The 26,829-nt window shown below is 47.9% G+C and overlaps 3 protein-coding genes across 3 annotated transcripts in view; 1 reads left to right on the forward strand and 2 right to left on the reverse strand.

The window, feature by feature from the left end:
- The first annotated feature begins 10,596 nt into the window (after positions 1 to 10,596).
- On the forward strand, positions 10,597 to 11,617 carry LOC136494038 (germin-like protein 5-1). The gene has a single exon (XM_066490175.1). The coding sequence runs from the start codon at positions 10,746 to 10,748 to the stop codon at positions 11,352 to 11,354; it is 609 nt and encodes a 202-aa protein (XP_066346272.1). The 5' UTR covers positions 10,597 to 10,745; the 3' UTR covers positions 11,355 to 11,617.
- Positions 11,618 to 11,765: 148 nt separating this feature from the next.
- Positions 11,766 to 13,204, reverse strand: LOC136494037 (uncharacterized). Its single transcript, XM_066490174.1, has 2 exons — positions 12,241 to 13,204; positions 11,766 to 12,069 (listed from the first exon to the last, which is right to left on the reverse strand). The coding sequence occupies exon 1, from the start codon at positions 13,109 to 13,111 to the stop codon at positions 12,326 to 12,328; it is 786 nt and encodes a 261-aa protein (XP_066346271.1). The 5' UTR covers positions 13,112 to 13,204; the 3' UTR covers positions 11,766 to 12,069; positions 12,241 to 12,325.
- Positions 13,205 to 16,914: 3,710 nt separating this feature from the next.
- LOC136490685 (N-acylphosphatidylethanolamine synthase-like) overlaps positions 16,915 to 26,829 on the reverse strand; it is a 29,467-nt gene continuing 19,552 nt past the window's right edge. Inside the window, exons 2-7 of the mRNA XM_066486888.1 lie at positions 21,176 to 21,284; positions 19,035 to 19,053; positions 17,817 to 17,902; positions 17,560 to 17,697; positions 17,241 to 17,449; positions 16,915 to 16,993 (exon numbers count right to left, since the gene is read on the reverse strand). Coding sequence (XP_066342985.1) covers positions 16,915 to 16,993; positions 17,241 to 17,449; positions 17,560 to 17,697; positions 17,817 to 17,902; positions 19,035 to 19,053; positions 21,176 to 21,284 — 640 coding nt within the window. The remainder of the gene's footprint in view (positions 16,994 to 17,240; positions 17,450 to 17,559; positions 17,698 to 17,816; positions 17,903 to 19,034; positions 19,054 to 21,175; positions 21,285 to 26,829) is intronic.

Consider the following 26,829-nt stretch of genomic DNA (forward strand, 5'->3'; position numbering starts at 1 on the left):
GACCCCGGGACATTGTCATTGGCAAGCTAGTGGCATTTGAAATGTCACGTAAGATGGGGCAAGAAGAAGCTTCTTCATCAAGCAAAGGCAAAGCTCTCGCTTGTAGCGAGAAGAAAAAGATGAAGAGCAAGAAAGTTGAGTCAAGCTCAAGCTCAAGCTCCTCAAGTGAAGAAGAAGAAGATGAGGATGATGATGATGATGAAGATTCAAGTGATGATGATCAATCTTCCTCCTCCACCTCCGATCTTGATGAAGAATCAATCAAATTAATCAACAAGGTGGAGAAGATGATCCAAAGGCTCAATGTCAAGGGTGTGCCCATCCAAATTCAAGATCTCATTTTCACCAATCAAAGAAATGAGCAAAGAAAGAAGGGATGCTATGGATGCGGCGAGTTGGGGCACTTTGTGGAAGTTTGTCCAAACAAGCCCACACCCAAGACAAAGAAGAAGGCATGCAAGAACAAAGCCCTCACAACAATAAGGTCATGGGATGATTCTTCAAGTGAAGAAGAAAACCATCACAAGAGGCGAGGTCACAAGCACTCATCATCAAGCTCTTCTCGTGTGTGCCTTATGGCACGAGGTAACGAAAGCTCATCCTCTAGTGAGAGTGATAGTGATGATGATTTGCCTTCTTACAATACAATTGTGCAACAAAATCTTAAATATGCTAAAGTTTGCACTAGTCAACAAAAGAAGCTCAAAAATTTAAAAGAAGAGCTAGGTAGTTCACAAGAAGCATACAAGAATTTGCTTGAACAATATGAAAACTTTGCAAATCTCAATGTTGAACTATCCACTAAAATTGAGCAACTTGAGGCTAGTGCAACAACAAGTGCATGTACAATTAATGATAAGCAACTTGAAAAGAAAAATGAAAAATTAAAAGAAAAGTTAGCTAGCTCACAAAATGATTATCAAAGTTTGCTTGCTAAAATGGAAATCATGTGCAAACATTGTGATGAGCTAACTAATAAAGTTGCTAATCTTGAAGCCGTCAAAAATACCCCCACCAAGGCATCTAAAAAGAAAAGTTCTATCATTAAAAAGGATGCTTCTACTTCTTGCAATGATTTATGTTTAGACTCACCTTTGTGCAACCAAGTTTGTGTTGAGAAAGTTATTGTAGATACATGCACACAAGAGGTTGCAAAAGAGAATGAGCAACTCAAGCAAGAAGTAGCTCGCCTCACCAAGGACTTGACTCAAGTGAAAGGCAAGGCAAAGCAAACCCAACTTCATCAAGATAACACCATCAAGGGAGTGAAGAAGCTTGATGAAGGACAAACCGTGGTTTGCTACGTGTGCCACAAAGAAGGCCACAAGTCCTATGAGTGCAAGGTGAAGAATGGGGAGAGGAGCAAAGAAGAAGGAGAAAAAGCAAACAAGCAAGCTCTCCAACACCTACACCAACAAGGTAGGACAAGAAGGTCTCCACACCTTATCTCTTGAAGAAGAAGAAAAATGACAAGGTGGTGGCCATCAAGGTGAACAAGCAAGCTAACAATGGAGTCAAACGCTTTTAGGGTGCCAAAGGAAATCATTTCAAACATGAAGAGCACCAAGAAGGTTTGGATCCCGAAAGGGAAGTGAGAAGTCCGTCGGACTTCGGGGAATTTGGAGACTTGGCAAAGTATGGGTGTATTTCATGGGGTGCATCATGTTGGACAAAGTTATTGCCAAGTGGGTTAGTGAATACTATGGACCCAAATTCCCCTTCCCATGTTAGGTAACTAGATTCAATTTACTTCAATTGATATTAGATTTAAAATTTTCCTACAATTGGTATCTTTTAGCATCTAGTTACTCTTCATGCCTATGTTTGCATTTGAATTCTTATATCTTTTGTCATGCATACACTAGGTATATCATATGGTAGGCTTGCTCGGTTTCATTCTTAACCCTTGGAAGCAAACCTACATGGTTCACAATTGTTTAAGAGCACGGCACATAGCTTGTTTTACTATTGTTCATCTAATATGTGCCAAAGTCCAAATTGTAGACTAATCTCTCCCGAATATCTATTTTGAAAATGATTCTCATATTCATGAGATGTCATATTTCAAGTGGTATTTTTTTATTCCAAAATCAATGTGCATGATTTGTACAAAGTATTCTACATTTGTGTGCACATATTTAGGGGGAGTAATTCTACAACATGGATGCTTTAAGACTAACACTTTTACAAATGGTATCAATTTTTCAAACCTATCACATTGTGTAGTAGTCTCATTGTAAGGAAATTAGGAGTCCCCGGAGTTAAGCATCATTCTTCAATTAGCATCATCATGTTGATTTCATTTCATATTTATATACTTTCTCCATGCATTATATAGATTAAACTCTTTTGTGCAACAAATTGCTAAATTATGCATATGCTTTGCTTTCTACCATATGTATGCATATATTTAGGGGGAGCTTAGTCTATATAATTCGAGAGTCAAATTTTGTGATCCATTTCACTCTATACACAAAGGATCATGAAATTTGACCCTCCCTTGTGCCACTAATGTCTTCCTTTTTAGTGTTTGATGCCAAAGGGGGAGAATTTGAAGGACCAAAGGCAAGCATCAAGTTGATGTCTACAAGTGGTAATGGTCCGAGAAAGGGAGGAAAGTGGATTATGGATTAGTCTAAGTAATGGTAAAATTGGTAGGAATCCATAATGCCACATGGGGACATTTGCAAGGGCAAGATAACCTTTCATTTAGTCTCAATTGGTATCTTTAAGTATCAAATAAACTTGCCCTTTGCATTGCATCCTAGCAAGTAGGTAGTTGTTAAATTTAAAATTTTTATTATTTACTTGCTTTGGTCATGTTGGCATCAATCACCAAAAAGGGGAAGATTGTAAGGAAAATGGACCCTTGGCCCATTTACTTTGGATTTTGGTGTTTGATGTCCAACACAACCAAATTGGACTAATGAATTTGCAAGTGTTTGTTTTGTAGTCCAATAGGGTACAAGACGTGACTTGGACGAAGGCGACGTGATGATCTGATGATCAACACCTCAAGCAAGACCTTAGAAGCACAAGAAAAGACCCAAGATATCAAGCAAAGTCCAAGCATGAAGATAGGAACCAAGCCGTACGCAAGATCGTGAAGAAACGAGCTCGCAGAGGCGACCGGACGCTGGACCGGACGCTAGAAGCACGACCGGACGCTGGACCGGTGGCTCGGCAGACAGGCGACCGGACGCGAGGACCGGACGCTGGCGGCAACCGACCGGACGCAGAAACGCAGCGTCCGATCGAGTACAGAGAGGTTCCAGGCGCGCGAAACTGCGACCGGATGCGTCCGGTGGCAGGTGACCGGACGCTGGCAGCGTCCGATCGATAGTTCGTGGCTGCAACGGTCGGGACGACCGGACGCGTCCGGTCAGGACGATTCAGCGTCCGATCAGTAGCAGATTTGCGGGAGTTCGACCCCAACGGCTACTTTCTCAGTGGGGCTTATAAATACAACCCCCAACCGGCCATTTGGTAAGGGTGGAGCTGAGGAAACATACCAAGGGTGTTGATACACCATTTTAGTGATCTCCACTTGCATAGTGCTTAGTGTTTCATCAGGTGATTAGCGTAGGTGCTTTGCGAAGTGCTTAGGTTGATTAGACCACCGCTTATGCGCTTGCTCTAGGTGTATGCCTAGTGTTTAGTGAGGTTTGCATACCTCTTGCCACCCCGTGCTTGCGAGCACAAGAGTTGTACATCGGAGGGGCTTGAAGTCTTGCGAGATCGCACCAACCGCGTTTGTGGTGCGGCCGCCACCGTGTACCGAAGGGAACAAGGCCCGCGGCGTTTCGGCCGAAAGCTTGATAGTGAAGACGGCGGGGAGCATCCGGGAGAGGCTTGCTGGAAGGCACATCGGAGACCCACTTGCGCGTGGGGAAGGCCCGAGGCTATCCACGGAGTTACCCGACCGGGAGCTTGGCCCTTGCGAGGGATTCCTTGTGAGGGGCTCCAACGAGGACTAGGGGGAAGCTTGCGCGCTTCTCGATACCTCGGTAAAAATACCGGAGTCGTCGACGGGAGTTTGCATATCTCTACTTTGCTCTTTAAGCTTCCGCATTTACATTGATCATATTATTATCATTTACGGTAGAGATAGCAAGCACACTAGCAAAACCGTAGTTGCACATCTAGATAGATTATCCTTTGCATAGGTTTTGCTAGAGGATAGAAAAAGAGGCCATAGTTTGGAGTTAGATTTTTAAGTTGCCTAATTCACCCCTCCCCTCTTAGGCGTCCACGTGTCCTACAACCTCGACAAGTTTCGTGATTTTCGGATTTCGTTTGGATTTTATATAATTTAAATACATTTTTCCCGCAAATACATCGTCATGTTACGGCAACAAGATGCTCATAATTTCATGCGAGTTCCTGGATACGGCCTCAACATACGCCAAACATCATGAATACCATTTTTTGAATGACCAAATTCCATTATTTCATGTACATGCAGTTCAAATTTGAAATAGTCGGAAAAATTCAACGAAATAAAAATAATTAAGAAAATATAGTAAAAAAACTCAAAATTGTCCCAAATTTTGAAATGGAGTTTTAATTACTGTAGCAAGGCCCCAGAAAAAAATGGGACAAAAAAACAAAAAAAATTAATTTGCCGAGTGCCAACCTTGGTACTCGGCAAAGAAGCCTTTGCCGAGTGCCAGGTCACAGGGCACTCGGCAAAGAATTAAAAATAAATAAAAAACCCTTTGCCGAGTGCCTAACGGCGGGGCACTCGGCAAAGGCTGACGACAGGTGGCCGCCGTCACGCCGGCCACCTTTGCCGACGGCCAAATTTTGCCGAGTGCCCGGCACTCGGCAAAGATTTTTTTGCCGACAGCCAATCTTTGCCGAGCGCCCGGCACTCGGCTAAGGAAAATTTTTGCCGACGGCTAAAGTTTGTCGAGTGTCCGGCTCTCGGCAAAGGCAGATTTGCCGACGGCCTATTTTTGTCGAGTGCCGTTGGGTCCGGCTCTCGGCAAAGATTGCCTTTGCCGAGTGCCCGACAGAAAGCACTCGGCAAAGCTTTTTACACTTGGCAAATCAGCCGTGTCCGGTAGTGGAAGGCCACAAGTATAGGCACATAGGTCATATAACCCTAACAAAACTTGGACTCCACCAACTCAACTAGGACCGATTGACCCTGACTCCCTAATTCGGCTAACATGCATGGCACGTCCAAACGCAGCCACCAATTTAATTCACGTACATAGGTGGTCTCGTCCTATACGCAGCCACCAATCAAGTTCTTCGTGTTGAAGATTACCTCCAGATGGTGATTTTGTCCTATACTCCACGGTGGCTGTTTTTTTGGCGTGCCATGTCAAATCTATTCGCTAAACGAAGGAGTATGGACCTACGGTGAACCAGTTAAAAAGTTTAGGGGCTAAAAATACAATTTAAAAGTTGATGAACCTGGATGACACACCATCAAAAATTAATGGACCCAAAAATACAGTTTGAAAGTTGATGACGTAAATGACATACCACCAAAAGTTAATGGACCCAAAAATACAGTTTAAAAGGTGATGGACCTGTATAACACAACACCTAAAGTTAATAGATCTAACGGTGTATTTAACTCTTAAAAGAAATAATATGTACTTCATATACTATCTTTAGTAGTCTTTTCGTCCTAAAAAGTATGCAAATTTTTAAAATACTATTTTAAATTCAACTAAATTTATATGTTTGATACAAATTAATGGCTATCATTAAGTATTATTAGATTAGCCATTGAATATATTCCATATAATATAACTATAGTGTCAAATATCGATGCTAATTTTCATTAACTCGATTAAGTTTAAGTTAGTTTGGATCTACAACAATCTTAGAATTATTACATCCTTCTTCGGACAGAGGCAGTACTAACACAAAAACATCTCGTATAATTCCCTGATTGTTAGAGGTCACTTGACTTGTTTAGCTCATGTCATGCTTCTGCATGAGCTCAGGAGAGCCCCCTGCTGGTACCATTTGTCACTTGCCCATTGTGCTACTACAAACCGGGAGCGCGACGTGCGTGACCCGGCACCCACACACGTTCAGAGTTGCCAGCTCACGCCTCACCAGCATTGGCCAAATCGATACAAACGTTCGGTGTCCATGTCGCTCTAATAATTCGTTGCCATTTTTGGTGCTCGATTAAAGTATAATAGTAGGCTGTAAGCTAGCTAAGTGCTGAGGTAAAGAAGAGATGAGAGAAGAGAGAAGAGAGAAGAGAGAAAAGAAGTGGACTGTAAGCTTATAACCGATTTGAACACAAAAACTAAAAAAATTTATGAGAAAAACAAGTGGATCATATATTAATAATAAAAAACTACCTAATATATATAAAAAAAACTATCATCAGCCTTACGGCCAGTAAAGCGACCGTATTATTATTAGCCTGGCTCTTGTTCCAACATATAAGTTTTTTACTAGCTAGCGTAGACTAGCTAAGGCCCCGTTTAGTTCCATTCAAAAACCAAAATTTTTTGTGCAGTACTTATCACATCAAATCTTGCGGCACATGCATGGAGTACTAAATGTAGACGAAAAAAAAACTAATTGTACAGTTAGGTGAGAAATCGCGAGACGAAACTTTCGAACCTAATTAGTCTATAATTAGACACTAATTGTCAAATAAAAACGAAAGTACTACAGTACCTCAAACCCAAAAATTTTTGGATCTAAACACGCCCTAAATTGTCTCGGTGCGGTCCAGCTCCGGGCCTCCGGCCACGCAGGAAATCGACGGGTGGAGGGAGGCCAGTAACACCGTGCATGAACGAACCTTTTGACCGAGCGTCGTCGACTTGTTTGGCCGCTAATGCAAGGCATACAAGATTTATTGGTCCCTTTGATAAGGCTACAGACAAAAAGTTCAATATCTATTTTTGATTTTTTCTGACAACAAAACCTAAAAGATAATCTTAATTTTTGTAAATGGGTCTCTAGGAAAGAGATACTTATATTTGGATTATGCTTCTGTTGACACTTAAAATGAGTTCCATATAGGTACTCTATTAAAAGCTATATATATTGTGTTAGAGACTTATTTTAGATTTATGTTCCGCGATAGGTCTCACATTAGAGACAGCATAACTACTGCATGGCTGCAACTAATATATCCACGACAACAATCTCTACCGTTAAATTAACCTTCACGGGATCATCCATGTGTTCTGCAGTTTCGCTACCGAACGCTCTATCATTACACTACGGTGGTTTGCTGGCGCACAAAGCGTAGAGGCGGGTGGAGCTGCGTCTACTAATGTCTAGTCTCGTAGTCGTAGCGGTACACAGTACAAGTTTTTTTTTTTGAAAACATACAGTACAAGTAAAGATGTGCATGCAGCCTGTGGGCCAAAGGCCTGGCCCAAAGCACGGTTATTGGGCCCGACCCGAGCACGGCATGGCCCGAACCCTAACCGGGCCCGGGCCGGCCCGAAGCCCGTAGCAGGCCGGGCTTGGGCTGAGGCCTCGGCCCGCCAGGCGGCACGACACGGCCCGTTTTACAACGGCCGGCCCTGTGGAGGCCCGTTTTAATTTATTGAGCTGGTCGTACGATTTTCCTTTCTAGGGTTTTATCTCACGAGGTGTGAGTTTTACCTAGAATGGTTTTTAATGAGGCGGCATTGCATAAAAAGCTCAAATCTTTTGTCATCTGGTGTTTTTGTGATTGTTAAATATGAATATGTGAACCTGTGATTGTGCTGTTAAATATGGTGTTTACTGTGTAACGGGCTATGGGCCGGCCCGATGGACCAGTGGGCCGCGGGCTCAACGGGCTGGCACGGCCCGATATTCGGCCCACGGACCGTGCCTGGGCCGTCCGACAGGCACGGTGGACTGTTCAGGCACGGCCCGGTGGCCCGGCGGGCCAAAAGGGCCCGAGCCCGATCGGGCCGTGCCTGGCCGGGGCTCGGGCCGTGCCGTGCCGTGCCGGCCCGTTGCTCATCTTTAAGTACAAGTAAAGGGTAGCTCTAATACCACCAGCAGCACGTATAAACTCAAAGGAAAAAGACAGCAGAACAGCATGGCGAACTAAGCTAGCTGCTTTTCGTGTGCAATGTATGTATACGTACGGTACCATACCAGGTTGGTCCACGACCACGACTACGTACGAGGTCGCTGGTCGCCATTGCATTGCAAGTCGTCAGCTTGGCTTGGTCCATGGGACATGGCATGCACGAGAGAGGGCCGGGGTACGTACGGCGCCACCAACCGCCGGCGTCCACGGTCCCGGGCGGCATTATTCCAGATTCCACAGGAACAGGGGCGTGCCAGGTTCAATTTTGTTCCGCGCTAGCTCTACTGCTGTACCCAGATGATAGCCCTGTTCGAAGAAATCTGAATGAATTTGGAGAAATTTGTGAAAAGAAAACACTGTTCTGTATGAAAAAAGAAACGGATAGCCGGGTTTAAGGGCACGCGAACGGGGCCGATGGGTCCCCCTGCATCTGCACCCTCTGGCCCGTTCACGTGCCCTTAAACCCAGTTTGATCCATTTCTTTTTTCATCTGAAACGGTGTTTTTCTCTCATAAATTCCTCTATATTCATCTAGCAAACGGGGACTGTTGGTTCATGTCGCCAGGACGAACGGTTGGTTTTTCTGCAACTGCAGTGCACATGCACCAAAAGACCATGCGCTGCCACGCGTGCATATCACTGCAAGCATCTCGGTTCGATGGTTCCAAAGTTTTTTCTCCTCCAATACATCTATGCTAAGTATATTTGAATGTTTTAAATCTTTCCTCAGCCCTTGATTTCTCTTCTCCTCTCTCCCTTCTTATCCATCTCCGGCGGCTTTCAAAGAAAATTTGGTGAATATGATGTCAGAAAGCCGGACCGGCGGTTTTGGTGAGCGCAGGAGCAGGAGCAGGAGCAGCGAGGCGAGGCAGCAGTGATGTTGTCAGCTTGGACAGTGGAGGACATAGGACAAGAACATCACAATTGTGGCCTACCGTTGTCAGGTTAGCACGGCTTGGGGAGGCGGTTGCGGATCCATCGACGGGAGCTGTCGGAGTTGAGGTAGGTGACGGGTCGAGGACATCGTCAGCCATGGAAGCAATGTAAATGGAAAATGGATCAAGGTTGGAGAAGGAAAGGAAGAGTTGTCTGATCCTGATCGGACGGTAAAAAAAAAAGCAAAGCGTTGAACTATCCATGTTTCTTATTTTTTTGTATGGGCACATGGAGCTGTTTTGCATCACTATGGGTCTACCACACGTCGCAACTAATCTCAGAGATTAAACGGTAAAAGCGTACTGGTACTGTAAAGGCTTCACCAACGCAGACCAAGGAAGGCCTCGTTCGCTGGTTTGAAACTTGGCTGAAACTGGCTGAATTGTTATAAGAGAAAAATACTGTTACGGCTAAAAAAACCAGTCGAACAAATCGAATATGAGGCAGGACGAAAACTGTTGGCTTGAGCAGTATCGTCAGTCCATGTAGGCAGGAACATATACGGGCACCAAAATTCACAACGCAAGCTGCTTTTCTAGCCTGACCATACGTACTACTCTGTCTCCCCCCATTGCTTTTTTCCGCACACACGGTCCATGTGGTTCTGAAAAGCTGCAGCCAGGGGCGGATTCGAGGGGGCTGCCGGCGCTACAGCCTGAGCTTGATTTCTTTAGATCTTGATTACTTAGCCTCAAATTATCATTAATTTCTAACACTAACCCTAAATCTTCATTATTTAGCCTTTTTTCCCGTCCTACGTCCCCTAAATCTTCATTATTTAGCTCCATTGTTCTCGTCCTGCATCCGCGCTGCAGCCCTTCCCTTGCTACGCGTCTAAGTACCGTAGCTTTTCAGACGAGGCCGTCGACTCTGACGGCCTGCAGGGCTCTCAATGCTTGTGATCTGGAGCATCATTGCCAAACTGGACATTGGGACAGGACGCCACGCAGTTGCGTCGGAGAAGGCCTAATTACTACCTAGTACTAGTACTATAGTACCAGTAGTATATGCGGTCCCTCTCGAGACAGTTAGCGGACGCAAGCGGTGTGGTGTGCCTGTGTGTTGCGTCGCCTCGTGTACCCGTTGGGGCAGTTAACGAGAGTGTCCTGCGTCATGGCTCGTGGACGCTTACCTTTTGTCGGATGCACACGAGCATCCCAGAGATTTAGCTAGGCTCAGTCATCCGAGATCTTCATCCGGTCATCCCTTTTGTTTATTTTGTTCGCTTGTTCCGGTCCTTTTGGACCTTTTTGCCTGCTACCTCGGCCATGTTTAGTTCCCTCAATTTTTTGAATTTGGCACTATGAAAAAGAAGATTCCCCGTCACATCAAACTTGCGGTACATGCATGAAGTACTAAATATAGACGAAATCAAAAACTAATTGCACAGTTTGATTGTACTTTGCGAGACGAACGTTTTGAGCCTAATTAGTCAATGTTTGGATAATTATTACCAAATACAAACGAAATGCTACAGTGCGCTACAGTGCATCTTGATTTCCGGCGGCGCCAACTTTGGCCGGAACTAAACGCGGCCCTCCACGTGAAAAGGCCAAAGCGAGGCTAGATCACCGATGCGTCTGTGCGTAGTGCGTTGCGCTTGCGACTGCGTTGATAGAGGAGTCTTTTACTTGTATGCCATTAAAAAAGATGGTCTAATCGTCTATGTCCCTAAAAAGTTCGATCTATCGTCAGTGTCCAAGCTCGAAAAACTTTTCTCTCTCACGCCATTCCGTCTATTTGCAGCACTGACGGTGTGAAATATGGGTGGCAAAGGACTTGAATGCCCCTGGAACTTTTGTTTGTCATGTGCCACTGCCTTCTGGCCGACGACATTGCCACGCTTGCAGAGGTGAAGGTGAACGGGTTCCCGTGCAAGGCGTCCGCCACCGCCGACGACTTCTTCTCGAGCATCCTGGCGAAGCCGGGCGCCACCAACACCACGTCTGGCTCCGTCGTCACAGGCGCCAACGTGGAGAAGGTCCCGGGGCTGAACACGCTGGGCGTCTCGCTGTCCCGCATCGACTACGCGCCAGGCGGGCTCAACCCGCCGCACACGCACCCGCGCGCCACCGAGCTCGTCTTCGTGCTCTACGGCACACTCAACGTCGGCTTCGTCACCACCGCCAACAAGCTCGTCTCCAAGACCATCGCCCAGGGCGACGTCTTCGCTTTTCCGAGGGGCCTCGTGCACTTCCAGAAGAACACCGGCGCCGAGCCCGCCGCCGTCATCTCCGCATTCAACAGCCAGCTCCCCGGCACGCAGTCCGTCGCCACGACGCTCTTCGGGGCCTCGCCTGAGCTGCCTGACGAAGTGCTCGCCAAGGCGTTCCAGATCCCCGACGAGGAGGTGGACAAGATCAAGGCCAAGTTCGCGCCCAAGAAGGGCTGAGTATAATGGAGATCTAGAGAAATTTTGTTTAATTTGGTCTCAGTGATTGATTGATGCTGCCATGGATTGGTTGGTTCGATTGTTGTTGTTGGTTTGTTTGTGATTATTCTGCCATGCAATCGTGTCAAATGGCTTCCGTTGTGATCGTCGGTTAAGTGCGTGTGTTGTGACCTGCAGAATGAGTCGGTTGGTGTCTCGATCGCTTGTAATAAGTTGCAGGTTTGGAGAACATTCTATCTGTTAATGCCCTATTATTAGCCCAATCATTTGTAAACCATTTGATATTTACTACGTACTGCACTACCTTTTAAAAGTTGTTTACCACACACACGGTGCAACCACCACCAGCCTCCAGACAGACACCACATGCATTGCAATGCAGCTCAGCTCAGCTCGGCGCGGCGCGAAAGACAAACCTCCCCTCCGGCCACGTTGGTCCAAACCAAACATGCATGCATGCCTTACTCTACTGCTTTTTAACATAACACGCCGTCACCAGCCTAGTGCCCTAATACAAACACCATCTACGCTGACACCAACACAGTCCACATCACTAGAGACAGAGGTACGGGTATTACGGCGATCACCGTCACGCCGCCCGTCAGTCTTCGCGACACCGGACAGGCTCACGCGCCTTCCCCGGCGCCGGCGCCGGCCGCCCTCGCCTCGCCGCCCGTCGTCGTCGTCATGGACAGCGGCGGCGGCGACTCCGACCCTACGGCACGGCAACACAAACCAACCAAGTACACACGCAGAGATGCGGTCAGCCATTACTACGAGTAGCACCGTAGCTTAAGCAGCTAGGCAAGGAGGAGTAGGCTGCTGTTGTGTCGCTGGAAGTGGGCCCAGTCGTGCATGAAGTGGGCCCGAGGCCCCGTACCCGTACCTTTGGACGCGTTGAAGGAGCGCTTGCAGTGGGCGATGGCGCTCTGGATGCCGTCCTGCACCTGCAGCAGCGAGTCGTCCCGCCGCTACGGCTGCGGGCCCGTCCCCGCCGCCGCGGGGGCATGGGCGCCCGGCGAGGGCGCCGCGGCCACCGCGGGCGACGCGGACCGGCTCTTCCCGAGGCGCTTGCACACCTGCTTCAGTCCCGCGGGCACGCTGGCGCGGGGCGCGCGCACGCCACAGGCCACCACCACCGGCTGCGGCGCAGGGGCCGGGGCCGTCGCCGCCAAGGCTGTCGCTGACGACGGAGCCTGGGACGGGGACGGGGAGGGTGATGGCGCCGGGGATGGGTCGGGCTCAACGTCCGTTTCCTCGCCCTCGCTCGCCGTGCCGCCGAAGCGGAGGCGCTCGCCGTACCGCCGGGACACCTTCACGTACAGCGGCTTGATCTTGCTCAGGTACCGGAGGACCACCTCCTTCGCGAACCGCCGCTCCTCCGCCGTGATCGACGCCGACGCCGACGCCACCTCCTGCTGCTGCTGCTGGGGTCCGCCGCCGCGGTGGCCGGACGGTCCACGCCGGCGTCCAAGGTGCGCGAGCTGTTGTCGCGCGTGAAGAGCGACGCCAGCGGCGCGTCCTCCCCCCGGAACTTTATCAGGAACCGGCTCGCCGCCGGCTGCTGCCTCGGCGCCTGCGTGGCCCCGGCACCGTCCGCCCTCGCCGGGGCCTTGGGCTTCCTCAGCTTGAGCAGCAGCACGCGGAACCTGGTGGCCGGACGGAGCAGCGTCGCCCTTCACCTTCACCTCTGCAAGCGTGGCAATGTCGTCGGCCACAAGGCAGTGGCACATGAGAAACAAAAGTTTCAGGGGCATTCAAGTTCTTTGCCACCCACATTTCACACTGTCAGTGCTGCAAATAGACAGAATGGCGTGAGAGAGAAAAATTTTTCGAGCTTGGACACTGACGATAGATCGAACTTTTTAAGAACATAGACGATTAGACCATCTTTTTTAATGGCATACGAGTAAAAGACTCTTGATAGAGCTGGCTGGCCTGGCATGCAGCGGCGCAGGCCAAACTGTTTGGCCCCGGTCCTCCTAGCCCATGCCGCGTCTCGTCTGCGCGTCGGGTCGCTTTCGGTAGAACTTAGCCAAACAGTGGCGTGGCGTGGGAGCGAGCACTGCCATAGTTTTACCCTATTGGATCATGTGAATGCGATTCGCCTTCTCCAACGGTACAACCTGACATATAATCACGATCGTGTTGTCGTTACTCTTTTTTTGCCGTTAATTCTTCGAATCCAGGCGCGGGGCCATGTGAGATAACCTTTGTTTAATCCAGTCAATTCATTCATCGTCCACTCTGCAATATCCGGTTAATTCATGCATCTCCCACTCCGCCACCCCGGCCTGCTCCTTTTGCTACAGCTCCTGTCGCTGCTCCCGTGCGCCCGCGCCCGTTGCTCCGCGCGTCGGCCCTGCTGCTCCTGCCATTGTTCCTGCTACGCCGCCTACTCCACCCGACAACGCCAACAGGTGCCGCCAGCGCAAGGAGAAGCGTTGGGTCTCGGTGCGGAAGCCCTCTGGCCTCGTCTTCTGCTACTAAAGATAGCAATGTGGACCTGAGACCCGACGGGTATTTACTCCATTATGGTCTGAATCTGGACTTAATACATCACCCACGAGTCTAGTTGGGGGAAAACTTTCACCCATCGAGTACGCGGACGCTAGAACGTTCCTGTAGTTCCCATACCCGTTACCCATGGGTAAAAAATACTCGAGGTCCAAATACATAACGTTCCAATAATAGCTAGTGCTAGTGAAGTACTACTATTTACTACCTCCTAATGTGATGTATCGATTATGGAATTACGGTGTTACGTGACCGGTGGTGGCATTAGAGAATATTATGCTATTATTTAGTCTAAATTATGTGTATGTGACCGGTGGTTATTGCATTGCTTCTGATTTATGTGCGCTCAAATGATTTGTAGGCGGGTATGGGGGACCCGCCAGATCTAATTTACCCAGGTGGGTACGGGTATGAGGAAATTTCCCACACATAGTCGGGTATGGAGATTTTGGTGGGATTAGATTGTTTTGGTAAGATGGGTATGGGGTGACAATACCTCTTGAGATGTACCCATTGCCATCTCTACCTGCTACGGCCGCAGTGTCCTGGTGCAGATGTTGGAGGAGGCCGCACCGAAATATAATGCATGTTGCAAGTGTACATTTGAAGTATTTCAAATGTTTTAGATGTATGTTTCAAGTGTTTCACGCGGATGTTGCAAAAGTCAATCGGGATGTTCCATATGTTGCAATGGTTGTTCACGTATGTTGTAATCGTCTGTTCTCAATGTTTCATTTGTTTTTTCAGACGTATGTTGCAAGCGTGTTTATCTGGATGTTGCATATGTTTCACACATATGTTGCAAGTGTTTTATCTGGATGTTGCGTATGTGTTGCAATGGTTTTCAATTGTTTTTGTAAATGTTTTAGATGCATGTTTTGAATGTTTCATCTGTTTTTTTTATGTTACAAGTGTTGCATCTGGATGTTTCAGAAGTAGATCCGGTGTTGCACGTTAGATACGCGTGGGAAGCAGGAGGGGGCGCGAGCGCCGTGCGGGCAACGTTGGGGCGACGTGGGCCCCGTGTGGGCGCAGGTGATGTAGGAGCGGTCGAGCAACGTCTAGGTGCCATGGGCCCACGCGTGGACACGCGAAACGAAGGTGAAACCGACTGCAGCAGCGGGCGTCCAGTCGTCCGGGCGCTAGAAGTGCTTTTTTATATATAAAAAGATGCAGTACTCTCCTTTTTTTTAGGAAAAAGTCTACTCCACCCCCTCAACTATGGGGGTTGGTCTACATAACCCCCTCAACTATGAAACGGTCTGATTTACCCCCTGAACTTTCCAAAACCGTCTATTCTACCCCCAGGCGGTTTTTGACGGCGGGTTCGCTACAGTAACAAGGGCTTTGCTACAGTAAGTCAGGTTGCTACAGTGCAGGGGTTTTGTCTTTTCCTTATTTCCGCTGAATCTTTGAAAAATCATAGTAAATCACAGAAAAATCATAAAATGGAAAATCTAATTTTGTTGGACTCCACATGAGTAGATCTACACAGTGAACATATAATACGGTATGTTTTAGTACAATTTTTTTTTGTAGCTTTAGATTAATTGGAAAATTCAATTTTGTCTGTAATTAATTAGAATTTATCTATAACTAAGTTATACATAGTCCAATGAGTATGAAATTTTTACTATAGTTCAAGCATATAATAATTAGCGTACCATAAAAATTTCACCATAATTGGACCATAGAAGCTGCAGCTATGAATTATTCCAATTAATTACGGACAAAATTAGATTTTTCAATTAATCTAAGGCTACAGTAAAAATTTTGTACTAAAGCATACCGTATTATATATTCACTATGTAGATCTACTCATGTGGAGTCCAACAAAATTAGATTTTTTATTTTATGATTTTTCTATGATTTACTGTGATTTTTCAAAGATTCACCAAAAATAAAAAAAGGAAATTTAAACCCACCATTACTGTAGCAAACCCACCGTTACTGTAGCAAAACCGCTGTTAAAAACCGCCCGGAGGGTAAAATAGACGGTTTTGGAAAGTTCAGGGGGTAAAACAGACGGTTTTGGAAAGTTCAGGGGGTAAAACAGACGGTTTCATAGTTGAAGGGGTAAAGTAGACCAAGTATGAAAGGTTGGGGGGTTAAGTAGACTTTTTCCTTTTTTTTTTATGGGATGGGAAGAATATTATGTTTCTGGCATTTGAGGTCAAGTACTATCATTGGATCCGTCAGGGCCCAACGCTGTTTCTGCTGGTCCTCGAGATAACCCCTACCCAAAGATGGCACAGTTCCGAAGCGCGTTGCACAGCTCCGGGCTGGCCCGATTTTACAGTAGGCAACTGCCTTCCAAGCGCAAATACACTTTTTTTTGAAGTATTACAGTGAATAATCCCCAGCCTTATAGTATAACCAAGACCACAGGACAGTTTACAACTTTACATCATCCAGCTCTACACCAACGCTCAAAGTTTAGGCCTCCTGGCCGAATTCCAAGCGCAGATACACTTTTTAACCCTCTGGATGAAAACGTAATTCTGGTATGCTTCAATTTCCATGGTACATTAGACAACCGATCAGGAAAGGAAAAAAAGTAAAAAAAACTGTATACCTAAGACAGGTAAATGGATGGTAATTTTGCAACTGAACATCACAAGGCTTTTTATTCATGCCTCAATAAAAACCGGCACCTGAACAGTTGATGGTAAATAATGAACAACAAATTTTCTTTCAAGACTAACTAATACTTGAGATCCTGTTTGGTTCGCTGAAAAAACAAGTCGAAACATTGTTCCGACTGATTTGTTGCGATAGAAAAACACTGTTCCGACTGAAAAAACAAGCTGAAAAGTACGGATTATAAAACAAGCGAACAAGACCTCAGCATGTAACAATCTGAGCTCTAATTCTATTCCCAATACTTTGACAGACTTGTTTGACGACCATTTGCCCATTTTTGTATCCACCAACTCAAGCTAGTGTTAACAAATCCTAACCAGCAGTTCGAAGGTATTCGTGGAAAAAACGAAAAATGAAAAAAATAAACCTCCCATTCCCTGATGAATAAAGGTCAACAAGATCAATGCTGCTTCATGTTGACAACTGTTTTCCGCAATCTCTCCATCACAGACTGGACCTTATCTGACATCTTCTGGTAAGCGCGTGTTTAGTTGGCTGAATTTTAGAATTTGGGCTACTGTAGCACTTTCGTTTTTTTATTTGGCAATTAGTGTTCAATCATGGACTAATTAGGCTCAAAACGTTCGTCTCGCAATTTCCAACTAAACTATGCAATTAGTTTTTTTTCGTCTACATTTAATGCTTCATGCACGTATCGCAAGATTCGATGTGATAGGTACTGTAGCACTTTGTAGGAAAACTTTTCGCGAACTAAACAAGGGCTAAAGCCATCTCTGCGCGGCCTCGTCCAGTCCATCAGGTGTAATGGTTGGCCATCCCTTCCGTTCAGAGGATGAATCATGGGGTACCATTGATGCCTCTTGCTTCAAGCTTGGCATGTCAAACTCTATTGGCTCTCCAACAATGACATCTATCTTCTTACTGCAGAGTGGCACTGGCGGCCGCCGTCCAAAGAACGATTTTTCTGGCATGACCTGGAAGTAAATGGCATCATGCTAAGAATATATTCATATTTCGGAAAGAATGTTCTATACCACATACTACGATGTCTTCATTATAAGATGCAAAGCATTCTTTCGTGTACCTTTTCAAAACCAGAGTGAACAATTGGCAAAACTATTGGAGTTATAGGTGCTCGGACAATAAGACTGGCAGTTCCCCACTTCAATCTTCTAATTGGATGATCATCTTGGGCTATTTTTCCTTCAGGGAATGTATGCAGCTGTTTGAATATGTTATGATAAACTTTGGAATTAAATAGAGGCCAGAATCCATAGGCAGGGATATGGCATCTGTTGATGACAGAAAGATCAGTATGTAATTGTAAAAAATTTCTCATACCCAACCTCCATTTTTAAGCACATCAAGGGCTTCATTCATGTGTTCTTGATAGATCCCACCCCCTCTTGTGATTGGTATGCATTTCCCTGTGCGCACAATTATGTGTCACCTTAAAAGTGAAAAATAAGAATAACTGAAGAATGTGAAGGGAAAAGAGTAAGCACTGGACATTTAAATAGCAATTAAACAAAAGATGATGAGGCACTAGATTTGATAGTATTGTTTCTTGTACTACTACCACAGCACATAGCTTAGCAAGCATCGGCTAATCTTATCTGATACACAATACTGCAGACGAGCGTATTATGGCAAATGCAGAACACAAACTATGCCAACTCTCAGCAATTCACAAGTCTTGGTGAGTGAATTGAGTGCCATGAAACTGAATTTCTAAAGATTTCATAAGAGGAACAGACAGATGTTCGCTGGATTAAATAGGATTGTGCTAGACGTTTTACTGTTTTGCATGCTTCACTGGATACACCTTAAAATGCCTTACTCCTCTATAAAAAGGCAACAATCCATATCTTCATATGCGATGTTACCTCAGTAACTAGATCGTGTTACATCATCTCAGATTTTTTAGAAGTAGCACCAACATCACTGCCTACAAGTTCCATTTTCACCCACAAAACCCGCATAAGTTCATCATATACAGGTGTCAGTTTATACATACCCAAACCTACATAAGGCTGCGTTTAGTTCGCGAAATAAAAATTTTTAGATGTCACATCGGATGTTTCGGGGATGTCGGAAGAGGTTTTTGATACTAATAAAAAAAACTAATTACATAGCTCGTCTGGAAACAGTGAGACGAATTTATTAAGCCTAATTAATCCATCATTAGTGCATGTTAGTTACTGTAGCACTTATGGCTAATCATGGACTAATTAGTCTTAAAACATTCGTCTCGCGATTTCCAACCAAACTGTGCAATTAGTTTTTTTCGTCTATATTTAATATTCCATACATATGCCGCAAGATTCGATGTGATAGTTTGGGGTGAAAATTTTTGGGAACTAAACCAGGCCTAAGTACTGTCTCTAAAAAGTTCAACTTTCACCCACAAAACCCACATGAGCAGATCATATATAGGTGGTAATTTTATACATACCAAAACTGCAACCCATCGTGATTTAGCACGCAGAGCATCACTAGAACTCAGAAAACTAATACAGGAACGGAACGGAGATAACAAATAGGAATATTAAGGCTCACCAAGTCGAAACATGTAAGACTGTCTCCAGCAGGCAACGCATCACGCGACCTCTACCTAAAATGCCTCTTTCACATGAAAGAAACGGCCTCCAACGGAGCAGGCAAAGGGAAGACCCAGTTGGGGTCAGAGGTGAGAGGAAACTAAAAAATACGTATGTCTCTCTCCTCGACCCAAATCGACGCCAGGAGGAGAAGCTCGTTGAACGCGGCTCTTGCTATGAGGAGGATCACCGGCAAGAAGCACGCGCGGACCACCTCGCGATGGCGAGATCTGTCGGTGCACGGCTCGATCCGGCAAGAAACACGGGACTGCTGGAGCGGTGCAGAACCAGAACGGAGGGAGAGAGAGATTGACGCACAGCAAGGAAGGAAACGGGCACGAGCTCAAAGCGCCGGTCTGCTCTGGTCTTCACGGTGGCCTGATTGGCGCACTAGACCGGCACGGCAACCACGGCTGCTTCGAGCACGCGAGCGCCCCTGCAGGAAGAGCAGCAAACACAGCTCGCACAAACAGGAACGCGACGAACACGCAAGAAAAGGTGCGGCCTAGAGATCGACGAAAACCGAGCCAAATCAAAGCGATTCTCTCCCAAAATTTGCACATATCTAATTCACCACGCTACGAACCTAATCCCCAAACTTTAGGAAATCCAGATCGTAGCTAAGCACGAAAATGGGGAAAAAACTACAGAACACAGAGAACAAAAATCACACCAAAATATGAGCTTGAGCTCGCCTTCTCTTTCTTGCTCGCCTTTCCCTTTTTCTCTCTCTCTTGCTCGCGGCTCCATCAGGCAGAGGCGAGCGCGGCGCTCGGCCTCGGCGGAGCTGCAGAGCAGGGCGACGGCGGCGGTGTGGAGCAGAGCAGAGATGGGGAGAGCGAGGAGAATGGAGGTGGAGCAGAGATGGGCGGAGCTGCAGAGCAGGGCGGCGGCAGCGCATGCGGGGACCCTTTGGTTGGCTGTTGGAGAAGGGAGATTTGGGTGGGCTTCTTTTCACTGTGCCGGACTGGATTGTTGGAGACAGTGACATGACTACGGGCGTGTTTGGGAGAGCTTTTCTGAGTCTCGCTTATAAGCTGAGTAGGCTTATCTGATAAGTCACGATCTGGAGAATCTGCTATCTGAATAAACTGGGCGTTTGGCTTTCCTGATTATTTCTGGATGATTATCTGTTCTAGATGTAAATTGACCTATCTACCCCCCCACACACACAGAGACCTTGCTGGCTCCCTCGTCCTCTTCCTCTTCCTCCTCCTGCTCCTTGCCTTCCAGCACGGCGTGGGCAGGCGGCAACCATCATCTTCCCCCCGGCAAGGAACCGGCGGTGCTTCAAGGGGTGGTGCCGGCCGAGGGGGAGGAGAGGGCCGCCGGCGCCCTTCCTTCAGATCCGGCGGAGGGGAGGGGAGGGGAGGCGAGGCGAGCCAGAGAAGAGGAGGTGAGGACCGTCGCCGGAGTCGAATCCGCCGCTCCCGTGCCGGATCTGCCGCGCCGGAGTCGGATCCGCCGCTCCCGTGCTGGATCCGCTGCACCAGAGCCGGATCTGCCGGAGGAGGGGGACGGGCCCCGCGCGCCACTGCCGGAGGAGGGGGACGGGCCCCGTGCGCTGCCGGAGAAGGGGGACGGGCCCCGCGCGCCCGCCAGGAGACCCGCCTCGGTCGCGGTCGCCGGGGTGCCGCGTGCCCGCCTCGGTCCCGCCGGGGTGCCGCGTGCCCGCCTCGATCCGCCGCTCCCGTGCTGGATCCGCTGCACCGGAGCCGGATCTGCCGGAGGAGGGGGACGGGCCCCGCGCGCCACTGCCGGAGGAGGGGGACGGGCCCCGTGCGCTGCCGGAGGAGGGGGACGGGCCCCGCGCGCCCGCCAGGAGACCCGCCTCGGTCGCGGTCGCCGGGGTGCCGCGTGCCCGCCTCGGTCCCGCCGGGGGCGCATGCTGGGGAGAGGAGGGAGGGCCTCGGGTCTGAGGGGCAGGGAGAGGAAAATCCTGCGCGATTTGGAAAAGCGGGGTGGAGCTCGCGATTTGGGAAGCGTTGCGGGCGACGGTCAGTCGCGGAAGCGCGTTCGCTGACAGGCTCGTAACGCAAGGCGTTTGTGCGGGCTTTTTGGCTTATCTTGCTCAGAAGCTGAGCGAACGCTCTCCCAAACACGCCCTACATTCTTGAAGCATATATCTTCTGCTGTCAGCACCCACCTTCCAAGCTTTGCATCCGAAGTTGGAAAACCCTTGAACCCCCACATAAGCGGGTCATCTAACCTGGTACAAAAGGTATAAACATAAGGTCAGTGTTACAGAAATTCCGACAAACAAAAATTATAGAAAACAATGTGGGGCCAGCAAATTGACAACCACGAGCACTGATCCATGACACGTGTACAACACGACAACACGGTGGCACCACACTTGTGAATATGATTAATTTGTCCTTTCATACACATTTTATGGCGAAAAGGAACGTATTGTAGTTTACTTAAATATACACAACCAATGTACAATGATTCATGGTGATGTTGTAGAAATAAGGAATCATGCAGCAAGCAATCACTTTTTAAGAAAAGAATAATATCAAATATCACAGCTACAGCTAGACAAATGTAATTTCAAGCTTCCCCCATCCCTATACCACATCTAACCTAAGATTTGCGTGTAGAACCTCAGCACTGCTATATGTAGGAGACAGCAGGTGCTTCAAGGGCCAGGGCCAGGTCTCTACAAAAACAGAAGATCAATGATATCCATGGATGCTAATGCTTAATGGATTTACTCATTTGCATGTGCTCAGTGTGTGTGTGTGTGTGTGTGTGTGTGTGTGTGTGGTGTGGGGTGGGGGGGGGGGGGGGGGGGGGGGGTGGGGGGGGGGGGGGGGGGGTGGTGTTGCGAAACTAGCCTGAGATCCACCGTAGACTGAAACCACAATCAACATACGCTCCAGGCACTCCACTGCCAGCTGATACTTGGAACCAATGCTGACGCAAAACTCATCAGGGAAGGCGCCGGAATTACGACAGATCGAGCATACCAAGCAACGCAACAGGTCAACAAACATCTGATCCCAGCTACAGTGTCTAGTCTGATTTTTTTTTTCGCAATCAGGCCATTCACTCGTTTTTCATTAAGAGGAAAATAGTTATCGGTACAATCGTACGAGATCACGCAAGCGAGGAGCCTTCGTGACACAACGCACACCTTACCACCTAGCTACTGGATTATCGGGTATCAGTATAAGGGATACCTGGAAGAAGGAAGCTGATGGCCGCGAACGCTACCTCGCTCGGATAGTCAAGAGCGTATTTTGGTCTCGCCCGACCCCGAAGGTACGGGCTCCGTCCCGCCCGACCCTGAGGGTGTGGGCTCCATGTCGCCCAACCCCGAGGGCGCGGGCTCCGTGTCGCCCGACCGCGAGGGCGCGGGCTCCGTCATGACCGACCCCGAGGGTGCTGGCTCCATCAGGTCTGACCCCGAGGGTGCGGGCTCCGTCTCGCCCGACCCCTTGGGCGAGGACTTCGCCTCACCAGACCCCTCAAAGGGGGATTCCACCTCGCCCGACGGGGGTCCGTACCGCCTTCAACCACTACGGGTCTAAAAGTACGAACCCAGGGTCAAACTTCTCACACCAGAAGGGGAATAGGCGCGTCTTGACGAGACCCGCAGCCACGACGGGCCATACCTGAGGACTCACGTCACCAACAATGGCGGGCGTGCCGGCGCTATGGTACCTAATCCTCGTATGACTTCTGACGGGGGTATCTGCTAACCATGCCGCCCGCCAGAACGGAATGGAGCGCCACGACCGGCTGACGATGCATACGTATAGCACTAGTGATGAACAGGGTCGCGACGTGGAGCCATCCCCATCACCATCTACAGGACCAGCGGGACCCGCGTAAAGGAGATGAAGGGCGCCGCGATCCCGGAGGCCTTCTTCCTCCTCGCTTTTCTCTCTCTCTCTCTCTCTCTCTCTCTCTCTCTCTCTCTCTCTCTCTCTCGTGTAACCTGCGCCTTCCCCTTCAACTATAAAAGGGGAAGCAGGACGCCCACGAAGGGCACGGGTCAACGCTGAACGGCTAGGACTGAGTTCAACTAGACTCAACTCCATTCGATCCTTCCATCAGAGACTTGGAGTCTTCTCCCTCTTTCGCCCGTTTGTAACCCCTGCTACAAACAAGTGCCAGTAACACGAGTAGCCTCAAACTGGAAGTAGGGATATTTCGCACGAACCAGTATAAACTCTTGTGTCCTCTGAGCACACCATCTGGCCCAGACGCGCAAACACAAATTTACTAGTCGGCGGTTTGAAACACCGACATGGATTCACTTAGAAAAAAATACATAGGAAGGTGTTTTGCGACTAAATCTGCAAGACAAAAGCGATCACTAGGCCCGCTGCTTCCTGCCCAGGAAGAGGACCTGCATAGCTTCCCGCATCGACGTCGATAGGGGGAGGGTGAAGGCGGTCTGGAATTCCTCAAAGGTGGCTTCATCAGGTAGCTCAGTCTCTACCTCGAGTCCTAGACGTTTCATCATCACCTTCCACGCATGAGCCTCCGGCTTCTGTTCCCTGTGCCTGCTCTTGGCGGCAAGGCTAGTGCTCCTCTTGGGGATGAGCTCCGAGTCGTCCAGCTCCCCCGCCCGCGCTCTGGCCGCTCGGGTTAGTCGCAGTCGTGGGGGCGACGACAAGACAAGCATCGTGAGCGGTTTCTTGAATGCAGCGATGAAGTACTCGATCGACGTTGCGGCCGTCGTGTCAGGCGCTCTTCCATGAACAGTCGCCGTGGCTAGGTCGTGTGGCAGAACCGCCTTATCTAATGCCTCACAAGAGTGCTTGTCTTCCATTAGACACTAAGCACTCGAGGGAGAACACTAAATTACTCGGTTCCGTCAGGCACACCCCAGGGGAGAACCCAAAAATCCACATTTTTGCCATCAGGATCACAAATGAGAGAATAAAGCTTACAGCATTCTTAACCATTTCTTACATCACTTTTAGTACAACATTAGAGTATAATATTTATTTACTATAACAACGGAATGTAATTATATTATCAGAGTTATGAATAACTTAATTGAACAGCGGAATATAAACATGTGAACAGAGTTACAGCAGAAATAAACATCTATTAATGACATGATGAAGCATTGATATATAAACTATGACAACAGATTATGAAACTTTCATTTATAAAAGCATTTGGTGAGAGTTATAAATAACAACTACGATCTCAGCGTAAAGGAATCCTCGCTGAGCCCACCAGGAGGAATCCACACAAGAGTCACCTTTAGTATCCACCTGTCACCTGCAACAGGGGGAATAAAACCTTGAGTACTCAATTGTACTAAGCAAGACTTACCCAATAGGAGGAAAGAAAAGACTCCAAGGATATGTAAGGCTATCTGTCTTGTGGGTTTATTGTATTTGCAGGAAGCATTACTAAGCGTGCGTCCTTATATTCGATTTTTATTAACAACCATATTGGTTTATTAACTAACCATTCTATATAAGCACCTGTGCTACTTTCAAGCAGGTGGTAAGCAATCAGATTTCCTTTTTTATCTTCCATCTTTCATCTTTCAGTTCTTACTACGATGCTAAACCACAGACAAGCCGTACCGGATTTCCCGGCGATTCGCGAATCAATGCCACCAGTTGGGTATCCCAAAAACACACGCCCCGCTTGTACCCCAGGCACAAGCAGGACCAACCCATCACTCTCCTGTCCTGGGTGTCCAGGTCCCCGTCCAAACTGGGACTCCAAGCCCCCGTCCCTGAGTCCTGGACTCGGTGCGGTGCAAGGACCTCCTCCATCAAAATAAAACCCTGACAGTCGGTCCGGAAAGAGCCGGATCCGCGACAAGAGAGCAACAAGTCTTTTAAGTGCCCATACCCAAGTATGTGCTCAGGATAATAAGTCTGGGACTTACCGAGAGCCTTATGCAACGACCGGTCCTTAATCGACACGGACAGGGAAAACAGTGTAACCAAGCCATGCCCTGCGTCCATGGCGACACAACCTCTTACACCCACCAATACCCAAACCATATCCCTGTTCGGTCACCATTTTTTCTTTCCACCATTTATATTTTCCAAGTGATAATAATACAGTAATATATTTCCTATCTCTCGCGAGTGACAGGCAATCACTCGACTTCTACCGGAGTACTGTAGCATAGCAATCTACACGATCCTGTCATGCAAGTGGGTTTCATTCAACTCCTTAAAACTTAATGCACAAAAATAATTTAAACTGCAGAAAAGTAGGGGTTATGCACCGGGGCTTGCCTTGGTAAAATATAACCAAAAGTTAGCATTCCATCTTCGTGATATGATCACCATAGCATCATCTTTTAGCTACTCAAGTTGATACCATCGATCCACCGTCGTTCCTATTATGATATGTATTGATGCAAATGCATAGATGTAAATAATCAACGACAGCCGAATTTCTTAGAAATCCAATCACGCTTCCAAAAGTACCATTTCTCCAGCAACTCCCGATGACTCCGCGATCCATCGACGTCCCTCCGTCGGCGTCGAACTCGCGGTACTTGGCAAACAGACACAACTAAATATTCATATAAATTCAAATGTGTTCCAAAAATTATGAAACTTTATGGATAGGTAGGGTTCGATTTAGGAAGAAGTGATGGAATCGGAGTTAGCATAGTGGAGATATTAATTGTGCAAGGTGGCCGCTAATTAATCACGAGGAGAGAAAATGAAACGTGATTGGTGAATATTCTTTGGTCTTCACGTGGGTGTTTGGCATGGTTCTTTTGCATGTGTTGTTGCTCAGGGCCCACGCGTCATATACACATGCATGGGATGGGAGAGAGATAAAGCTATGAGCATTCTTCTTGCTTCATGCGTGAACGCCATGGCCGAGCTCGTGGAGCTTGTGGGCAACTCGGGTTGGAAGGAGAGGAGCAAGGAGAAGGTCACAGGGGGAAGAGAGGAGAGCGAGGGGATGCTCATGAGCTACTCACCTCGCTCGGCGAGTAAAGGTCAACTCCGACCCGCATGCAGCTTGCAGACAGAGCAAGGAAGTTGAGAGAGTGAGAAGAGAGCTGGAGCTATAGAGAGCAAAGGCTCGGCTACTCGGTGTATCCTTTTTAAAGGTAGGAGACGCAAAGGCGCGACAGCGACGCGTTGTAAGGTTAATGGCTAACCAGCTTGCTTAAAGGTAACAAAGCGCTCCTTGTGCACGACGTGATGCTCGTATGAACAGTGTTTTCTATGGATGAACGGTTTTTCTACTGGTGAACAGTGTTTTCTACGGTGAACATTGTTTTCTGTGTGATCTGCACGCACCGTGCAGGACTCAATGGACAGTGTTGACTTCATGCTACAGTGATTCTACGGTGCTACAGTGGTTCTGCGGTGCTATAGTGTCTGACGTGCAGGACGTGCAAGACACAGTGAACTGTGTTTGGATTTCAGGCGATGGACTTGAGTGATCTTTGGTCTTTCGACGTGTCAACTGGGCTAGTTGATTCATGATGGACTTGGACTCGAGTGTGTCTTTATCGTGTCAACGAGGCTGATCAGCAATAAAGAGTGTAGGTGTGCTAATAAATTAAGAAGGGAGAAGGAGAAGATCATTCGCAGACTAGCTCAAGACGAACAAGCAAGGAGACTCGTGCGGGCTCGGTTACTTCTTAAACACGATGGCAGGATGGCCAGGCTCAACGTGGCCGGCAGGGCGTGCTGGTTGGCATGGACAAGACCGTGGCCACAGAGACAAGCAAGGCAGGCAGTTAGAGAAACAGAGACAAGCAGTGAGGGAGGGAAAACAAGGAGCGGCTC

The sequence above is a fragment of the Miscanthus floridulus genome, chromosome 11, assembly GCF_019320115.1.
Source record: "Miscanthus floridulus cultivar M001 chromosome 11, ASM1932011v1, whole genome shotgun sequence".
Lineage (NCBI taxonomy): Eukaryota > Viridiplantae > Streptophyta > Magnoliopsida > Poales > Poaceae > Miscanthus > Miscanthus floridulus.

Excerpts from the sequence above, each read along its gene's own strand:
- LOC136494038 (XM_066490175.1), top strand. The coding sequence starts at position 10,746 with ATGCCCCTGGAACTTTTGTTTGTCATGTGCCACTGCCTTCTGGCCGAC.
- LOC136494037 (XM_066490174.1), bottom strand. The coding sequence starts at position 13,111 with ATGCCCCTGAAACTTTTGTTTCTCATGTGCCACTGCCTTGTGGCCGAC.